Source organism: Leptonychotes weddellii, chromosome 4 (genome assembly GCF_054177405.1).
Source record: "Leptonychotes weddellii isolate Sample4059 chromosome 4, ASM5417740v2, whole genome shotgun sequence".
Taxonomy (NCBI): Eukaryota; Metazoa; Chordata; class Mammalia; order Carnivora; family Phocidae; genus Leptonychotes; species Leptonychotes weddellii.
Genome location: NC_138372.1, coordinates 167,849,418 through 167,867,023, shown reverse-complemented (window position 1 = coordinate 167,867,023; position 17,606 = coordinate 167,849,418). Strand labels below are relative to the sequence as shown.

The following is a 17,606-nucleotide window of genomic DNA, read 5'->3' as shown; positions in this document are numbered from 1 at the left end:
ACAGTGATAACAGCAGTTTACTCTTCACACATAGAGCCCCGGGGAGGAGGACACCACGTGCACACAGGGCCACGTGGGGGTGACCCTCAGGAACAGAGGGAAGCCAGGGGCTGCAGGAGGCAGGCTCTGTAGTCACAAGGGGGTGGGTGCCCCTGGTTCCTGTGGGAGGCTGTCATTGACTTGCTTGAATCAGTCCATGGCTGGCTAGGAACTGAAACCCGCCAGTTGGGGGTCAGCAGGGACTGCTCCCGGGAGGAGCATTGTTTGGGGGGGGGCGGGGGGGTATAGGGGGACAGGGGCATTCATGGATGCAGGGTGGGGGCTGGACTTGTGGTGGGGCCGGTCCAGGCCCTCCTGGTTCCACGAGATGCCGAGGCAGCACTTGATGTTAGGCCTTGATTTCAGGCCTGAAGCAGGGGTTGTCTGGCAGGTGTGGGAGCCATGAAGGTGACACAGCTCCTTCCAAACCGCACAAATGGGGCCTCCCTGCCCTGCCTCCTTCCCGTCTCCCTTCCTCCCCTCAGTGCAATAGTGCCTTTAGTTTTTACAGCACTTCACAGACACTGCTGCCCTGTGATATGGGAGTTGTCACCCCATTTCCACACGGAGACACCTTGGCTCAAAGGCCTCATTACGCTCCGTCTGCTCCACTTAGTCAGAGGCGGAAAGGCATCAGACCCAAGGCCATCTGGCTCTGACCCGCAGGATCTCTCCAAGACGGAGGCGGATTTGTTGGACAGTGCAGGAGCCCCCTCTGCAGGCTCCGCAGGTCCCGGGCGCAGCACCCAGTCCTGGGTTTCTGATTTTGAATCCTTGTTTCCTGAAGAGGGTCTCTCCTACTCACTGTGCTTCTCCCACTCGACGTGGATCTGTTTCTCCTTAAGGTGACATGACCTAGACAGTCCTTGTTGTGGGGGAATTCCGTTTAGCTCCGATTCTCTTTATAAGAGCAAAGGGTGCATTGATTTTGTTGGCGAGAGGAAGCCGAGCAGTAGGAGCGGGGATGCTCTGGCCCCCCGTGCCTTGCAATACCCATGAGTCTGGAATTTTCTTGGTACTTTGATCTATCACATTTTAAATGGTTTGCCTTTTCCTTTGCTTTTGGGGCTGCATCAGGATTTTCCAGGGGGATTGGTAAGTCACATACTGCCTCAGTTCCGCCATCCTTAGCACCACTGTCATTGTCATTGTAGAAAAACTGTACGGCGACTTCTTGAGCTGGAACCTGGAAGAAACCCTTGCCCAGTTTCCTCTGCAACCGGGGAAGGTGGCCACTTTTGTGGTCAACATCAAGGTGAAGTTGGATTTCTCGTGCCAGGAGAATCTCCTCCAAGACCTCAGTGACGGTAAGTCCCCCCCCGCCCCCCAGTCTTCATCAGCAGGTCGTGGCTCCTTGGCCCCTGCTGCCTGCTCATTGTAACTTGCTTGCCAGTCATTAGCTCGAGCTGACTGAGACTTCTCCTGGGCACTCAGTTCGCCCACTGAGTTCCTCTATAGATCTGAAAGGAATAAAGGTACTTTCTTGTTAAATCATTTCTTAATTCACGCTTTTTACTATTTTGTGCTCATTTGCCAGGAGGTCATCTTAAATTGGTGGAATTACTGCATTTTTTCAAGTATAACTGCTGTGATCTAATTAGCTATGGTGATAAAGTTCTCCTTCAGAGACTGGTGGTTTCTGCAAGGAGGTGGCATCTGGAAAAAATGGGCATTTATACTCGTTGTAGCATTAGGACTAGCTGATTAGGAGCAGGATTTACTGGATTAATTGTGTCAGATTACGAATGGGTATATGCATTCATACGTTCATTTGGAGGCACTGTGGGGTGTATTAGTTAGTTCAGGCTGTCGTAACAAGATCCACAGACTGTGTCCACATGACAGAAACTGATTTCCCGAAGTTCCGAAGGCTAGAAGTCTGAGATCAGGGTGCTAAGCATGTTCTTATGAGGACAGCAACCCTGTTGGATTAGGGCCCCTCCCTTATGACCTCACTTAACCTTTATCACCTCCTCACAGGCCCTGTCTTCACATACAGGCACGTTTGGGGTTCAGGCTTCAACACAGGAATTTTGGGGGCCACAAGCATTGAGTTGAAGGGTATGGTTTGAGACAGTCAGCAGATTCTGTTGTTAGAACTTACTAACCGTGTAACTTTGGGTGAGCGACTTTGACTTCTCTTAGTCTCCTAGTTTATGAAATGATCATGAGCATCTCTAGGGTTGTGAGGATTTGCGTTCCACCCGCAGCCTGGTAAAGGTTCAACAAATGTTAGTTATGTTATGTTCCCCCATCACTCACCCTCCGTAGCATGACACGACATTTAACTGTCTCATATTATGAACCAAGCACTGGACTGGGCTCTTGGACCACAGGATGAGTAACGAGGAAGGGTCTATCTCCTGAAGGACAATGATGATGATAGCAGCTAATATTTAAGAGGTTTACGTGAATCAACTCACTCAGTCCTCACAGCAACCATATGAAATAGGTGCTAATAATGTCTCCACTTTACAAATGAGGATATTAAGGCCTAGAGAGGTTGAGTAATTTTTCAAAGGTCACACAGCTAGGGAGTGGCAGAACTGGGTTATGAATCCAGGCAGCCTGACTCCAGAGCCTGTCCTTGTAACTCTTCTGTGGCCCAGGGGGTCAGCCAGAAAAATAAGTACGGGGTTAGAGCACCCCGAGACTCAGGGACATGATGAGATGCAGCTCACTTTATCTGGTGAGGTCCTGTAGGGGCTCCCAAAGTTGATGTGTGACTTGGGCCTGAACTGGGAAACTTCCTTGATGAAGAAGAAGCATGGGCCCCCCAGGCCTTGCAAGAAATCCACTGGTACAGAGGCCCAGAGGCCTGTCAGTTTTGAAGTGGGTATTACCTCCAGGGATGAGATGTCTGTCTGTCTGTCTCTCTCTGGGAATGGGACTCTGTTTCCCAGCCAGTCTCTCAGCTGTACGTGGGTGCTCAGGAATGATGCTATCCCATTGAATTCGAGAGACAAAGCTTAGTTACGGTTTCATGTTCCCGTGACAGGGACTGTCTTCTTCCCTCTTGTGCCCCTGAGGCATCTCTGGCCACACTGGCCACCTCGTCCCCAGAGTGTGCCCAGCTGTCCTGCCTGAGGGCCTCACCCGAATCGCTCTCTCCCACAATCTGCACACCCACACTTCACTGTTCAGACGGCAGTTTGGAAGTCTCCCCTGCAGAGAGGCCGCCCCGAGCATGTCAGCTGGATCAGCACCCCATCCCTCGCCATTCTTGTTGAAGCACCTGCGTTCTTAACTGCAGTTGTTCCTGGAAGTGTCATGTTGGTTTTTCCTGTCCATCTGCCTCCATCCTCTAGATGAGAAGTTTCGGGGAACAAGGACCCCATGTGTCCTATTCAGCCTGTATTCACACTATCCAGGCCACAACGGAGAAAGAGCCTTTGCACATTTGTAGTCAGGATGAGTGAGTGAGTGCCTCTTCCCCATCTCCTTCCCTTAGTGAGGGGGCTCCACATTCAACGTCATATCCTCTCAGGGCCCCACGTTGGAGCACTGTCATCCTGGGTGTTAGGGCTTCAACGTAGGAATTCGGGGAGGACACAGACAGTCCATAACACTCGTCATGAAATTTGCTCTCCTGTGCACTCTCTAGTGTTTAACTGTACGAGCTTCCTTGTATAATAATAATATTTGATTAACATTTTTTTGGGTATATTATTAACAAAGGTAGAAAAGCAAATTTACTGTTGGACACATTAGAAACTGAAAATGGGGCGCCTGGGTGGCTCAGTTGGTTAAGCGACTGCCTTCGGCTCAGGTCATGATCCTGGAGTCCCGGGATCGAGTCCCACATCGGTCTCCCTGCTCAGCGGGGGGTCTGCTTCCCCCTCTGCCCTCTTCCCTCTCGTGCTCTCTGTCTCTCATTCTCTCTCTCTCAAATAAATAAATAAATAAAATCTTTAAAAAAAAAAAAGAAACTGTGAAAATGTCAAGTGGATTTAACATTATACCAGGGCTTAAAGAATATCAGGTAAGATGGATTTTTTTTCTGTTTGTAAACTGCTTGATACTACCAGACTACATTTTTCTGCAAGTAGAGGGTTACGGGCAGAGGTTCTGACTTTTCTTTTTCCCAGGAAGGGAGTTTGGCAGGATAAATGGTGCCTCACAGCTGTCCAGGGAGTGCTTGATTAGCTCTCGTCCCAGGGGCATGTCGGGGCTAGTAGACTTCCAGCCGAGCCACCTGGCTGTGAGGAGTCAAGGACCAAGGACGGGATGTTGAGTTGGCTACCTGCCAAAGGGGGTGGCGCGCTCTCCCTGAGAGACAGGACAGGAGGCCTCCAGGGGAAACTGTACCTTTCTTCCTTGTGGTGGCTCTGTGAGTTCATGTGCTCAGGCAGACAGGCTTTGTTAGGTTACTGTGTTTCTGCCTTTTGTTACAGAGCTCTGGAGCATTGCCTTTGCCTTTCCAAGCTGAAAGTAAAACTGTAGTCCGAGATTCGTAGCCTGGGAATACCTTCTTCTATCCTTTAAAATAAAACCAGATCAAAGGGAGCTAGGATCATGATCACTAAGTGGTTTGTAAATATAAGACTGGCCTAATTTCCCATCAGTTAGCTACAGCACACGTGTGCAGTAGAACATGGTGGTTACTAACCAGATGCCCTCTTTACTGATGATGGTTGTTTCCACAGCATATTGTAGGATTTGAGGCACAGAGTCTTAATGTCCACAACCAGGGCAAGTCTTATAGAGGAGAAAAGGTGGGCATCAAGGCCCACAAAGGACCTTCCGGGGTCTGGTGAGCGGATGATGCATTGTATGTGTAGTTTAGGCTAAGGAGTCAAGAATTTAAGAAAACACACAAAAAAGAAAACAAACTCCCCCAGACTCTCAAATACAGAGAACACACTGTTGGTTGCCTGAGCGGAGGTGGCTGGGGGGCCGGGTGAAGTAGGCAAAGGGGATCAAGAGCGCGCTGACCCGGACCAGCAGCGGCTGGTGGATGGAAGCGCTGAGTCGCTGTGCTGCACGCTGGAGCTGATACTGCACTGTGCGCTGACTACATTGGCCTAACACCAGGGAGGCCGTGGGTAGCCCTGCCTGGAGAAAGCCGTGACCTCCGCGGCAGTGGCCTCTGGGGACCGGGAGGTGACCCACGTGCAGCTCTCAGTCTGACATGTTCAGAAACCTTCATCCAGGGAGCACTTGTGGACCCAGTTTGCTTTTCCAGCATGGACTCAGATTACCGAAATCAGATGCCATTTTAAGAATTTAGAACAACTAATATCGCTATCATGCAAGCCAGGACCCTGGGTTCCGTGTGGGCTGTAGGCACGTGGCAGAGAGGTAATATTTGTTGAGCGATGTCAGGTGCTGCGTGTAAGCCTGGACTGGCCACTTGATTTGGACTCTTTCTGTTTAACCTTCCCAACAGCTCTGGAAAGTAGATGATTTTACAAAATGATTCCCCTTTTGTAAAACAGGTGGGAGGACGGTTATAGATGAAAGGAGATTGAAGAGAAATCGAACAATGAAAGCTATATGCAATCCTCATCTTACCTGGATTTAATAAAAAGACTTGAAGGACATTTTTGGGACCTCGGGGTTCTGGATGGGGCACGGGAGCAAGGACCTTCCTTGGCAGCCACCCTGCACAGCTGAGGAAGTGAGGGGCGGGCTCACACACTCTCCGAGTCCCTGAGGGAGAAATCCCAGGCTCTCGGCGTTGAGCTGTGCCGAGGGGTGGGAGGGGTGACACGGCCCTCCTCAGCACGTCCACTTGCAGAGTTTTTTGCTTCTGTGGTATTCAGGCTCTTCTCCACTAGACTCCTGGACCTCCACAGAGGCTCTCTCATTTGTGGGTGATTGTCTAAATCAGCGTGCTTTGAGGGGAAGATGGTAGAAAACTCTTACTCCTCTATGATGACGATGCCACTCTCTGCAAAAGTAGTTTTGAACTGCTTTTAGTAATTCTTTTGATAGAGATAATATTGGTATTGGTATTCCGAAACTATGTATTGATGTGGAATAAAGTGAGTAATTTTGTGACAATCTGATTCTAGTATCTGGTCTTGAACTAGGATTCTCGTATGGAAGAAAGGAGGTAATAGATGTAAGAGAATAGAGATTAAGTAAAAACCTTGTAGTCCAGGCCTTGAATAAAAGTAACAGCATGAAAGGGGCGCCGGGGTGGCTCAGTCGTTGAGCGTCTGCCTTTGGCTCAGGTCATGATCCCAGGGTCCTGGGATCGAGCCCCACGTCGGGCTCCCTGCTCCACGGGGAGTCCGCTTCTGCCTCTCCTGCTCCCCCTGCTTGTGTACAAGCACATGCACTCTCTCTCTCTGTGTCTCTCAAATAAATAAAATCTTAAAAAAAATGAAATTATGAGGTATTTAAAAATAAGTCCGCCTATCTGTCTGCCCTGTATGCGGCCAAGGCCTGGAAACTGACCATCGCCCAGAGCAGGGAGCTTTCCGAATCCCCACATGGCGGTCGGGAAGCCAGGGCTCCTTGGAGCGGGCCCGTCCCTGGTCTGGAGCAGGAAGTGTAGTTGGACGGTCTTGACACGTGGCGTGAGACCTCTAGCGAGGACGCTGTCAGAGTGAACTGAGGTGGTGTCAGGCGGACCGACCGAAGGTGCTGCTGCCGACAGTTTGAGGATCGCCAAGGGTGACGGCCGTTTCAGTCCTGCGCTCTTCGTGCTGCTAGAATCTTCCACCTTTGCACGTGACAGGGAACAAGTTCATTATTTTGGACATGATAAGTAATGGGTGTTTATTCTGCTTTTCCATGCATGTGTACTGTTGGACCCCCCAGCAGTGGATGAGGGGGTTTCTCTTTACCCAAGTGCTCCAGCTAACGGTTGAGGAGGGATGATGGAATTGGAATACCATCATTTTGCGGTCCCTGATAAATGAGTGGACCAAAACTGTGAGCATCCACCTAGCAGAGACCACCAGCCATTACGTTCCTCCTTGGGGGGAGAACACACACCTCCCAAACATCGCACCTGAGACCCATCAGTGCTTTGGATCCAGCTACCGATTTGCAGGGACTCGGACGACAGAAAAACTTGTTAACCAGCACCAGTCCAGACTAGGCCACCTCTGCAGCCCAGCAGCCTGCTTTCTTCAAGGGGAAAGTGTAAGGGGAAACCGGGGTGGAGTCAGGGACAGCTGCACAGGAGGGTGAAGGTGTCAGTACCACTCAAGGGCACCCTTAAAAATGATTCAAATGGTAAATTTGACATGATGTATATTTCACCCCCACTCAAAGGGGTAAAAGGGCTTCCTGGAGTTGAACTTTGCTAACTTAAAACAGTACATTTAAACACCATATTTGAAAACACACCGCACAGTTAAGCACAAGCACTCTTGGCTCTGTGCTTGGGTTGCAAGACAATTAAGAAAAGCACGGAGGGCGCCTGGGTGTTTCAGTCGGTTAAGCTTCTGCCTTCAGCTCAGGTCATGTTCTCAGGGTCCTGAGATCGAGTCCTGCATCGGGCTCCTCGCCCTGCCGCTCTGCCTACTTGTGCTTTCTCTCCCTCTCTCTGTCAAATAAATAAAATCTTAAAAAAAAAAAAAAAAAAAGCATGGAAATGACTGCCATGAGGCCAGGGCAGGGTGAGCTTCAGGGGAGGGAGGACGTTGTGATGGGGATGAGGCCAGCTGAAGGCTCCCGGGGGGCTGGCAGAACCCCATTGCTTGAGCCATGTGGTGATTCCAGTAGATCTTCATTCAACAACATACTTTATGCAGCTTGGGCAGTATTCTGTTTTACCATAAAATGTTTCTAAAAGAGCAAAAACATTGAAATGTTTTCATAACACTGCTTTTGCATGAGAGCTTTTTCATTGGACCAGATTGAAAAATTACATTTATCCATGAAGTTTTTCATCCAGGCATTGTCTTGAAGATCACATCAGGACGCTGCGCGTGCCTTTTTCTGGGGGAATGTTTGAGCATAATGAACTTTTAGCGAGATTGAAGAGCTAGTGTTTTGATTTTACTGGGGTTGATGCTTTGGATGGAAACCGTCCTCTGGGTTTCTGCTTCTGGAAAGTGAATGAAAGCATCACCTGCTTTGGGTTTCCTTTTTAGTCAGTTAATTTGGTTTTCTCTTTCTGTACACTTTTTTGGCTCTCAATTTTTTAGGAGAAACGTGAGCTTTCTCTGCTGACCATTTCTGTTGGACACGATAACCGAATGTGGCATTTCCGTTTGACTGTGGGCCATGGCGATGCTTAGCAGCACAGACCAGGCGAGACGAGATGGCCTCGTGTCCAGCCAGTTTTGCCACACAGGAGCCTGAGTCCCAGAAGTCGAAATGATTTGTTCAACATAATAGTGCCAGGGGCTCTGCTTACTGCAGGGAGTTTGTCCTGCTGTTCTGTGCCCCTTCCCTCCCTTAGGGAACAAACAGGACGATGTTTCCAGGCTCATGTTTGGGGTGGCTGTAGAGAATGGAATGTTGTAGTTCTGTGGACACATGGAGACTTGGCAATTTTCATAATGGGCATGTGGTACTAGTACATGGGAAGCGTCTTACCCATGGCAGGGTGGAGGGAGGGAGGGGGTGATGCTAGATCCTGTCCTTTAGATTATCCACTGCTTTTGCATCTTGAGAAGGAACCAGCTGACATTGCTGAGCAGAATTCACTATTTCATGAACTTTGATGCTGTGGGGAGAGGGTGCTTCTCTGCCTCATAGAGGCCCCTCCCCCCCATTCATTCAGAGGCTGTGGACAAACGTGGGTCTTGTCGCCTGCTGCCGGCAGGCCGTCCTCCAGTCCTCTTCACAGAGGCCACTGGGCAGAGATGTTCTCAGCTTCCTTCTTGTACCTGGGGTATGTTTGTATTTCCGTCTGTTTGATCTTGGAGGAGGAGGTCTCTCTAATCAGAGGTGAATTCTTTGACTTGCGTTCAGGATCCTCTCTCTTTGGACCTTTCAACTTGACCACTGGTTTTTTAAGTCATGGTCCGTGGACAGCATGCACCAGAGGCTGCTTGATAACATGGAGCTTCCTTGGCCTGCCAGCCCGTCTGAATCCACCTCCGAGGGCCCTGGGCTGGGGTCTGTGTTTCTGACAGGGTTTCCTGGGGATTCCTCTGCACCCCGAGGTCTGAGCAGTTTTGTACCAGTCCCTCAGTAAATATGCTCAATATTGATCTTAAAATCTAGCTAACAGAGAACAAACCCTTTCCTCAACCATGGCTTTCTCCCCAGCTACTGCTTTTCCCTTCTCTTCCCTGTCCCTGTCCTCCTCAGGCTGCTGAGGCCAGGCCTGTCTCTGGGTTAGGGCACCACGCATCAGCCCCTGTGAGGTCTGGGTGCCCCTTCCTCCCTCCACACTCACCTGCACTGGTTCTGTCTTTTTGTCTGTATCCCAACTAATGACATTCCTAACAGTTGGACCTTCGCCCCTTTTTTTAAAAGTCATATTGTTCTAAATGATTTTAACAGCTTCCCAAACCTACAATTCCAACTTGTGCTGAGACTCTAAAATCTTTATTTCTGCTCCTGAATGCCACAGCTCTATTTTTAGCTGGCTTCCTGACATTGTCACCTGGCAGTCCCCAAAGCAGCTCATGTGCAACCCATGCAGACCCCGATACGCTGCAGCTCACCCAGACCTGCGCCTCTTCCTTTGCTTCCTCTGTGGATGAGAGCTGTCACCGAGTGCTTGGAAGTGGACTGTTCTGTCGCTGCTAAAGCTCCATCCGCTCCCCACCGAGTCCTGTCTGTCTGTCTCCTAAACGTCCCTGTGACCCTCCCCCTCTGCCTGAGAACCACTGTAAGAACCTACAAGTCTCCCGCCACTGGCCTTGCCTTCTGGAATCCATCCTCTGTTCTGTTTTTGCTTTTTCTTGAAAACAAATGTGCTTCTGACTTTGGAGTGTAACATCCAAATAATCTGGTCCCAGCTGACCCCCTGCCCTCCTGGCCTCATTTTTGCTGGGCCCCCCCTGCGTTTCATACTTTGGTTGTTCTGAAATACTGTGTTGAGTCGCTGCCTTTTCCTCCCCTTGCAATGCCTGTCAGCCTTCTCCTGCTGGCCCCAGCTTTGGTCACTTCCTCTTTGAAGGCCTCTGCTGGCCTGGGTGTTACTTGGGCACCTTCGAGTGCTATTAGTTTCTTCCATACTGTTCCAGCACCCAGCACAGGGCCTGGCTCAGAGAAGATTCCCAGCAAATATTTACTGAATGAGGGATGACAGGCATGTCGTGACGCCACATTGAGTGTTCCTGACCCTGAGGTCAGGGAAGGGAGAGCTGTCTTGGCCGGATGATCAGACTTCTGGATGCAGGGCCCTCGAATGGTGCCTCACTGAAGGGTAAGCTGGACACCAGAGGGTAGGGATGGAGGTGATGGGATAGAGGACTGGGCGGAGAGAGAAGATCTGGGTAGGATGGTGGGGCAGGTGGGCTGTGGGAGGTCTAAACTCCAGAGAAGCACCATGGGCTTTATTGGAAGGTCCTGGAAATCCATAGAGAGCGTTTCAGAAGGTTGATGTGATGGAGATTGTTTTGAGAAGGTGGGTGGGTGGATTCATCTGGATGTGGTAGGTGACAGGTGTAACAGCTCAAGGGTGAGGCATGGAGGTCTTAAGCAGGGGAGAGCCTGGTTGGCTGGGGAGGAGGGCCTCGTGCAGGAAGGAGACGCCAAAGACCTTCCCCGCTGGGCAGCCTTCCCTGAAAGACTTCACGTATGTTTGCGGCCCAGAGTTTAGTAGCTGGCCAAGCAGTTTGGTGAGCTCCTGTTAGAATTTATTCTGTTCCCTGTGGAAAAATCCATTTTTTCTTGCCTGAAATGCCTCATGCTTATTATGATTAAGACAAGCTCTGCCTATGGGAAGGTGGACACGTTCAGTTCTTTGTCCACAGTTGGAGACTTATATTAAACCATATTTCCAGGGCGCCTGGGTGGCTCAGTCCGTTAAGCTTCAGACTCTTGTTCTCAGCTCAGGTCTTGATCTCATGGTTGTGAGTTCAAGCCCTGCATTGGGCCCTGTGCTGGGCTCCATTGGAGCCCACTTAAAAAACCCAAAAAACCCCAACCCTATATTTCCATCTGGCATTTCATTATGTTTTTCTTCTTCACAATTTCGTGATAACGGGTCCTTCAGCTTACCCTTGCGGCCCGGGGCCGAGAGCTGCCGCTGTGGGATGTCCTACATTCCCTCTTATGCTGGTGCCTCCCCCCCCCGCACTGCGCTCTGAGAGTGGGGCGCTAGTCCAGGTCTTGGTCATGGTCTGCTGCTCTCTTTGAAAAGAAATACGAATTCTTGGAAATCTCAGTCTTACAAAGAGAAGTGACTCACTCTGAATTATCCAGAAATCAAAGGTGGTGGAATCTTGATGCCGTATCTCTTCTCTCTTTACAATTCCTCGATGCCTGAGGCTTTCACAGACATGAGATTTTATGAGGGTGGCCAAGGATCTTATTGAATCGTGGGTTTTTTCTGAGGCTAGAGAGTATCAAGGATGGCAAGAGCTCACCATGTTGAGGGCATGTCCTGTTGGTCCTCGCAGATCTGTTGCCATACCCCTGAGCTGTGGCGCTGCGTCCCCTCAGGTGGCGTTTGGCGCTCGCAGCTCTGAGGCGTCTCTCTCCTGGCGCGGGTCCCCAGCTGCTGCGACCGTGTCTGCAGTTTGGTCTTCCTCGCGTACGCGTCTTACGGGCGGGGCTGGCATCGTTGGTGTCTTTTAATTCCAGCGCCTCGCTCTGTGCCTAGAGCTCTCCGTTTCCTCTGCCGAGTCGCCCTTGTCCCCTTCAGCCTTGCACACGGAATTCCTCAGGGCTCCTCCCCAGGCCCTCTTGTATTTTCTGAGTTCCCTCTTTCTCAAGACTCTCTCCTGTGTTCACGTAGCTTCAGTAACCATCCCACCCAGGCCAGATGTCCTCTCTGCACTCTTGGTCCATGTATGTGACCACGTGTCCCGTGAAGCTCTTAATCAGGGGGGCAGGTGAATCTGGGTGGAGGTTTGGCTGGCGGCTGTTCCCCAGCGGTGGTGGGTTTCCATCAGCGCCCTCAGGCACAGTCTTTGCTGATTCTTGCCTTGCAGGTTAGGGCTTTGGTCTCGAAGGGAGAGGGGAGAGGCTGGGGCTAGTGCAGTGGCTGGCATTTCCCTCCCAGCCAACTCCAAGGAGGCATGGTTTCAGGATCCTACAGCAGCCCCCAGGAGCTTTACACTCTTGGAGCCCATGCAAGGCCTTTAGCAATTCATGAGCCATTTCTAGCTGAACCTTTTTACTGGCTTCTGTGGTGTCGAGCAGAGGCCCATGTGGGCAAATGCTGGGGGCCCTGCTTCTCAACAGAGATTTCAGGTTAGTTTTCCCTGTGACTTTAGTTATCTGATCAGTTTGGGAAAAGTTGGTTTTCAGTTTATCCAGCTTGTTCTTTTTTCTTTTCTTTTCTTTTTTTTTTGCAAACCTAAAACAATCTTTTATTTAAATTCAGCCATGGATTCTTTACACGAAAACCACGGGAATGTGAGCGGAAGCCTGTATCCAGCTTTTTTCTTAAGGGTGGGAGCAGTGCTGTTTTCAGTTCTGTACATCTCCGAGCTGAACTCAGAAATCCACCTCCTGGGTTGTAATGCAGACCTGCAGTCATTTTCAGACTGTGTTGGCCATTCGTCAGATCACACTGCTTTTGTTTTGTGTTCAGTGGGTTATCTGCTTCCTTTCTGAAGGGCAAGGTTACCGACGCACCAGACAGCCTGCCCAATGTTGTGTTCAGCCCTTATTGCCCACCAGCCTTCTGACTCCCCAGCGATAACTTCACAGCTTGGTGGCTTGGCCTGGGGAAAGGTCAGCTTGCCTGGCTTCCCCGGAGCTCTCAGGAGCACATCTGTGGGTGAGAAAAAGCTTCACAACACCCTGAAGCCGAGTTCTTGCCCCAGACCTCTGTCTAGTAACCTGTGGAGGTGCCCGTATCCCCGGGCCACTGTTAGCTACCCGTGGGTAGGTTGACTCAGTTCTCTGTTGTAAATTCAGGTGGGAAGATAACTTTCTAAACCACCAGGATAGAATGAAAACCCAGCTGGCTGTCATTCATCAGCAACAGGTGATCCTTTGCCGGCCGCTGGAGCTGGAAGCCTTCAGGACCATTGATCTCCCTGCTCTCATTACTGCCTTCCCAGCCAAGCTGGTGGGGATTTGCTGGTAAGCAAATTAGGTAGGTGTTCAGTAGAGGGGATTCAGGAGGTTTTGTTTTTCCAAAGAGAAAGGGATGATTTTTATGGATCACTGCAGGCCGGTTTGCTGTGAGCTCTGCCTGTTGATCGCACCATGTCTTGTTAGGTTTGTCTCCTAAGTATCGCCGGGCCTTCTCTTTAACCCTTTCCACTGTTTTAGGGTTCTGGTTGGTCTCCCAGCAGCTCACTGTGCTCTCTGTCCTTCCTGGAGCAAAACCTGTGTCGTCCTGTTGGATGACTTCCCAGGGCTTGGCATTGACTCTGGATCAAGGCCCCGGTGTGGCTTATGTGGTCTGGCCCTCGTGGCCTGTTTACCCTCAGCCGAGCCTCTTCTCTCTCACTGAGCTCGTATTTCAGAAACACGAAATCACTTGTGTCTCTCTAACTTGCCGTGCTCTCTCAAGCTTACTGTTTGGGGCCTGGCCAGTAGCTCGCTGACTTGGCTGCACTTTGGAATCATGGAGGGGGGGAAATCTTTAAAACCTCTTCCTGACCACCCCCAGACATGGTGGCTTGATGGGCGTGGGGTGTGACCTGGGCCTCCCTGGGTTTTTAAAGTGTGCCAGATGATTCTTGTGTGCAGCCACGTGGGGGAGCCACTGATAGGGACTGTCTTCCCTCTGGTTGGAAAACTCCGTCCTCGTCTCAGGCCGGTTGTTCCAGACTCCGGGCCTCTCCAGGCAGACGCAGCTGCTGCTCATTATGCATTTCCTGCTGGGGCAAGTCTCCTCTCTAGACTACCGTTCAGGTTTTTAGACATTGTCCTTTGATTTTCCATGTATATTTTAGATTCAGTTTGTCAGAGTCCTCAAAGTAGTCTGTTAGAATGCTGAAGGGTCTGTGTTGACCTGTACATCAATTTGGGGAAAAATTGACATTTTTATGGGAGTCTCATATCTATCAATATTGTCCATTTATTTATCATCTCGAGTGTCTTTCAATAACACTTTAATTTTCTCTATAAAGGTCTTAAAGTATTTTACTAGACTTATTCCCAGATCCTTATTTTTGTTAAAAAGGTATTTGAGTCTTTTTACAGAAACACGATTTATATGAAGTAACGAGCACAGATGTTACATATACAGCTGGATGAATTTTTATTTTTAAGATTTTATTTATTTTAGAGAGAGAGAGAGAGTGTGGGAGGGGGGAGGAGGTGAGAGAGAGAGAGAATCTCAAGCAGACTCCCTGCTGAGCACAGAGCCCGACAGGGGCTCAGTCTCACAACCCTGAGACCACGACCTGATCCGAAATCAGGAGTCAGACTCTTAACCAACTGAGCTGCCCAGGCACCCCCGGATGAATTTATATTTTTATACTCCTTCATCCTTGCAACCAGTGCCCAGAACCGGATGGGGTAACTTGCACCTCTCCGGTTTCCTCGAGTCTTGTCACTGGTGAGAACTCCGCACAGAGAGGACTGTAACTGTGATTTCTGTCATCAGACATTAGTTTTGCCTGTTCTTGACTCAGGGAAGAAATAGAGTATAAATAGAGTATACACTCCTGTGTCTTTTTTTTTTTTTTTTTTGCTTTTGCCGAGATTCCCACATGTTGTTGCATGTTGTGTTCCTTTTTTTTTTTTTTTTAAAGATTTTATTTATTTATTTGAGAGAGAGAGAACACATGAGAGGGGATAGGGTCAGAGGACGAAGCAGACTCCCTACCGAGCAGGGAGCCTGATGCGGGACTCGATCCCGGGACTCCAGGATCATGACCTGAGCCGAAGGCAGTCGCTTAACCAACTGAGCCACCCAGGCGCCCTGTTGTGTTCCTTTTTATTGCTGGATGCTATTCCACTGTGTTAAAATACCACAATTGATCCACTCGTGATGGGCGTTTGAGTTGTTCCCAGCTTTTGGCCATTATGAATAGCTGTAATTTTTCTGGCACAGGTATTTGGTGGACATGAACCCACATAAGCCTATGAGTGGTTTTGCTGGATTGTAGATTATATGTATGTTTAGCGTTTACAGATTTATAGCCATCCAGATTGTCAATGTGCTTGTTTGGATTTACACACACATCATCTGCGTGAGAATTCTGCTGCTCTGGATCAGTCTTTTAAATTTTAGCTCTTCTGGGGGTGCCTGGGAGACTCAGTTGTTAAGCGTCTGCCTTCGGCTCAGGTCATGATCCCGGGGTCCTGGGATCAAGTCCCGCATCGGGCTCCCTGCTCAGTGGGAAGCCTGCTTCTCCCTCTCCCACTCTCCTGCTTGTGTTCCCTCTCTCTCTGTGTCTCTCTCTCTGTCAAATAAATAAATAAAATTTTTAAATTTTAGCTCTTCTGGTCCATGTGTGGTGGTATTTCAGTCTGGTTTTAATTTGCCTTTCCCCGATAACTAATGATGTTGCCCAGTAAAAACGGAAGAATATATTTTAACAGACACATCACACGATTGCATGTCCGAATGATAAATAAGCATATGAAAGGTGTGCAGTTACCGGTTTTAATTTTTTGCAGCTTTATTGAGATACAATTGACACATGGTACTGTAAGCTGCAGTGTCCTGATTTGATTCACTCCAAAATGATGGCCACCTTAGCTTTAGCTGACCTCTCCATCACACCCATAATTAATTCCTTGTTTGTGGTGAGAACATTTTTTAAGTTTTTATTTAAATTCCAGTTAACATACAGTGTAATTAGTTTCAGGTGTACAATACAGTGATTCAACACTTCCATATAACACAGTGCTCATCACAACAAGTGCCCTTCTTCATCCCCATCACCTGTTTCTCCCATCCCCCCCCACCCCCCACCTCCTCTCTGGTAACCACTAGTCTGTTCTGTATTGTTAAGAGTCTGTTTCTTGGTTTACCACTCTGTTCCCCACCCATCTGCTCATTTGTTTCTTAAATTCCACATATGAGTGAAATCATACGGTATTTGTCTTCCTCTGACGGACTTATTTCGCTTAGCATAATACCCTCTAGTTCCATACATGTCATTGCAAATGACAAGATTTCATTCTTTTTGATGGCTGCATACTATTCCATTGTGTATATATACCACATCTTGATGCATTCATCAGTTGATGGACACTTGGACTCTTTCCATAATTTGGCTATTGTTGAAAATGCTGCTCTGAACATTGGGGTGCATGTATCCTTTGAATCAGTATTTTTGTATTCTTTGGGTAAATCTTTAGGAGTACAATTGCTGGGTTGTAGGGTAGCTCTATTTTTAACTTTTTGAGGAACCTCCATACTCTTTTCCAGAGCGGCTACACCAGCTTGCATTCCTATATGGTGAGAACACTTAAGATCTACTTTTGTAGCAACTTTAAGTATGTAATATGCAACAGTTTAATATGTTATGTTATATATAATCACAGTGCTGTGCACTAGATCCCCAGAATGTATTTATCTTCTAATTGAAAGCTTGTACCCTCAACCGACATTTCCCCCTTTCCCTACCTCTCAGCTCCTGATAACCATCAGTCTCTGTTTTTATGAATTTGGCTCTTTTAGATTCCACATATAAGTGATATACAGTATTTCTTTCTTGGACTTATTTCACTTAGCATAATGCTGTCAGGGTCCATCCATATTGTTGCAAATGGCAAGATTTCCTTTCTTATGGAATAATGTTGGATTGTATATATACCACAACTTCTTCATCCCATTCCTCTGTAGATGGATATTTAAGTGGTTTTAGTATTTTGGCTATAATGTTACGATAAGCATGGGAGTCAGATACCTCCTTGAGATCCTATTTTCATTTCCTTAGGGTATGTATTCGGAAGAGGGGTTGCTGGATCATAAGGTAGTTCTAAATTTTTGAGGTGTCTCCATACTATTTTCCACAGTGGCTGCACCAATTTACATTCCCACCAACAGTGCACAGGGGTTTCCTTTTCTTCACACCCTCGGCAACCTGTACGTCTTCTTTGATGACTGCCATAAGACGTGCGAGGTGATAGCTCATTGTGGTTTGATTTGCATTTCCCTAATGATGAGGGATGTGGAGCACCTTTTCACGTAGCTGCTGCCTTTTATAGGTCTTCTTCAAAGACTCAGTTCTTCTCATTTTCAGATTGTTGGTTTGTTACTGAGTCACATGCATTCTTCAGATATTTTAATACTAACCCCTAACCAAATAGAGGATTGGCAGAAATTTTCTCCCATTCTGTAGTTGCCTTTTCATTTTGTTGATTGTTTCTTTGGCTGTGCAGAAGCTCAGTTTGTAGTCCCGCTTGTTGATTTTTGCTTTGGTTGCTTGTGCTTTTGGTGTCCTATGAACAAATTGCTGCCAAGACCAATGCTAAGGTGGTTTCCCCCTGCGTTTTCTTCTAGGAGTTTCACTGTTGAAGTTCCTGTGTTTAGCCTTCATCTATTTTTGAGTTAATTTGTATGAATGGTGTCAGATAAGGCTCTAGTTGCATTTTTCTGCACGTGATAATCCACTTTC

General features: G+C 48.4%; 1 protein-coding gene across 1 annotated transcript in view; it reads left to right on the top strand.

Annotated features, from left to right (window-relative positions):
- The window catches only part of LOC102729837 (trafficking protein particle complex subunit 9), a 326,483-nt gene that overhangs the window by 137,338 nt on the left and 171,539 nt on the right, over positions 1 to 17,606 (top strand). Inside the window, exon 16 of the mRNA XM_081816622.1 lies at positions 1,194 to 1,346. Within this exon, the coding sequence (XP_081672748.1) occupies positions 1,194 to 1,346 (153 nt within the window). The remainder of the gene's footprint in view (positions 1 to 1,193; positions 1,347 to 17,606) is intronic.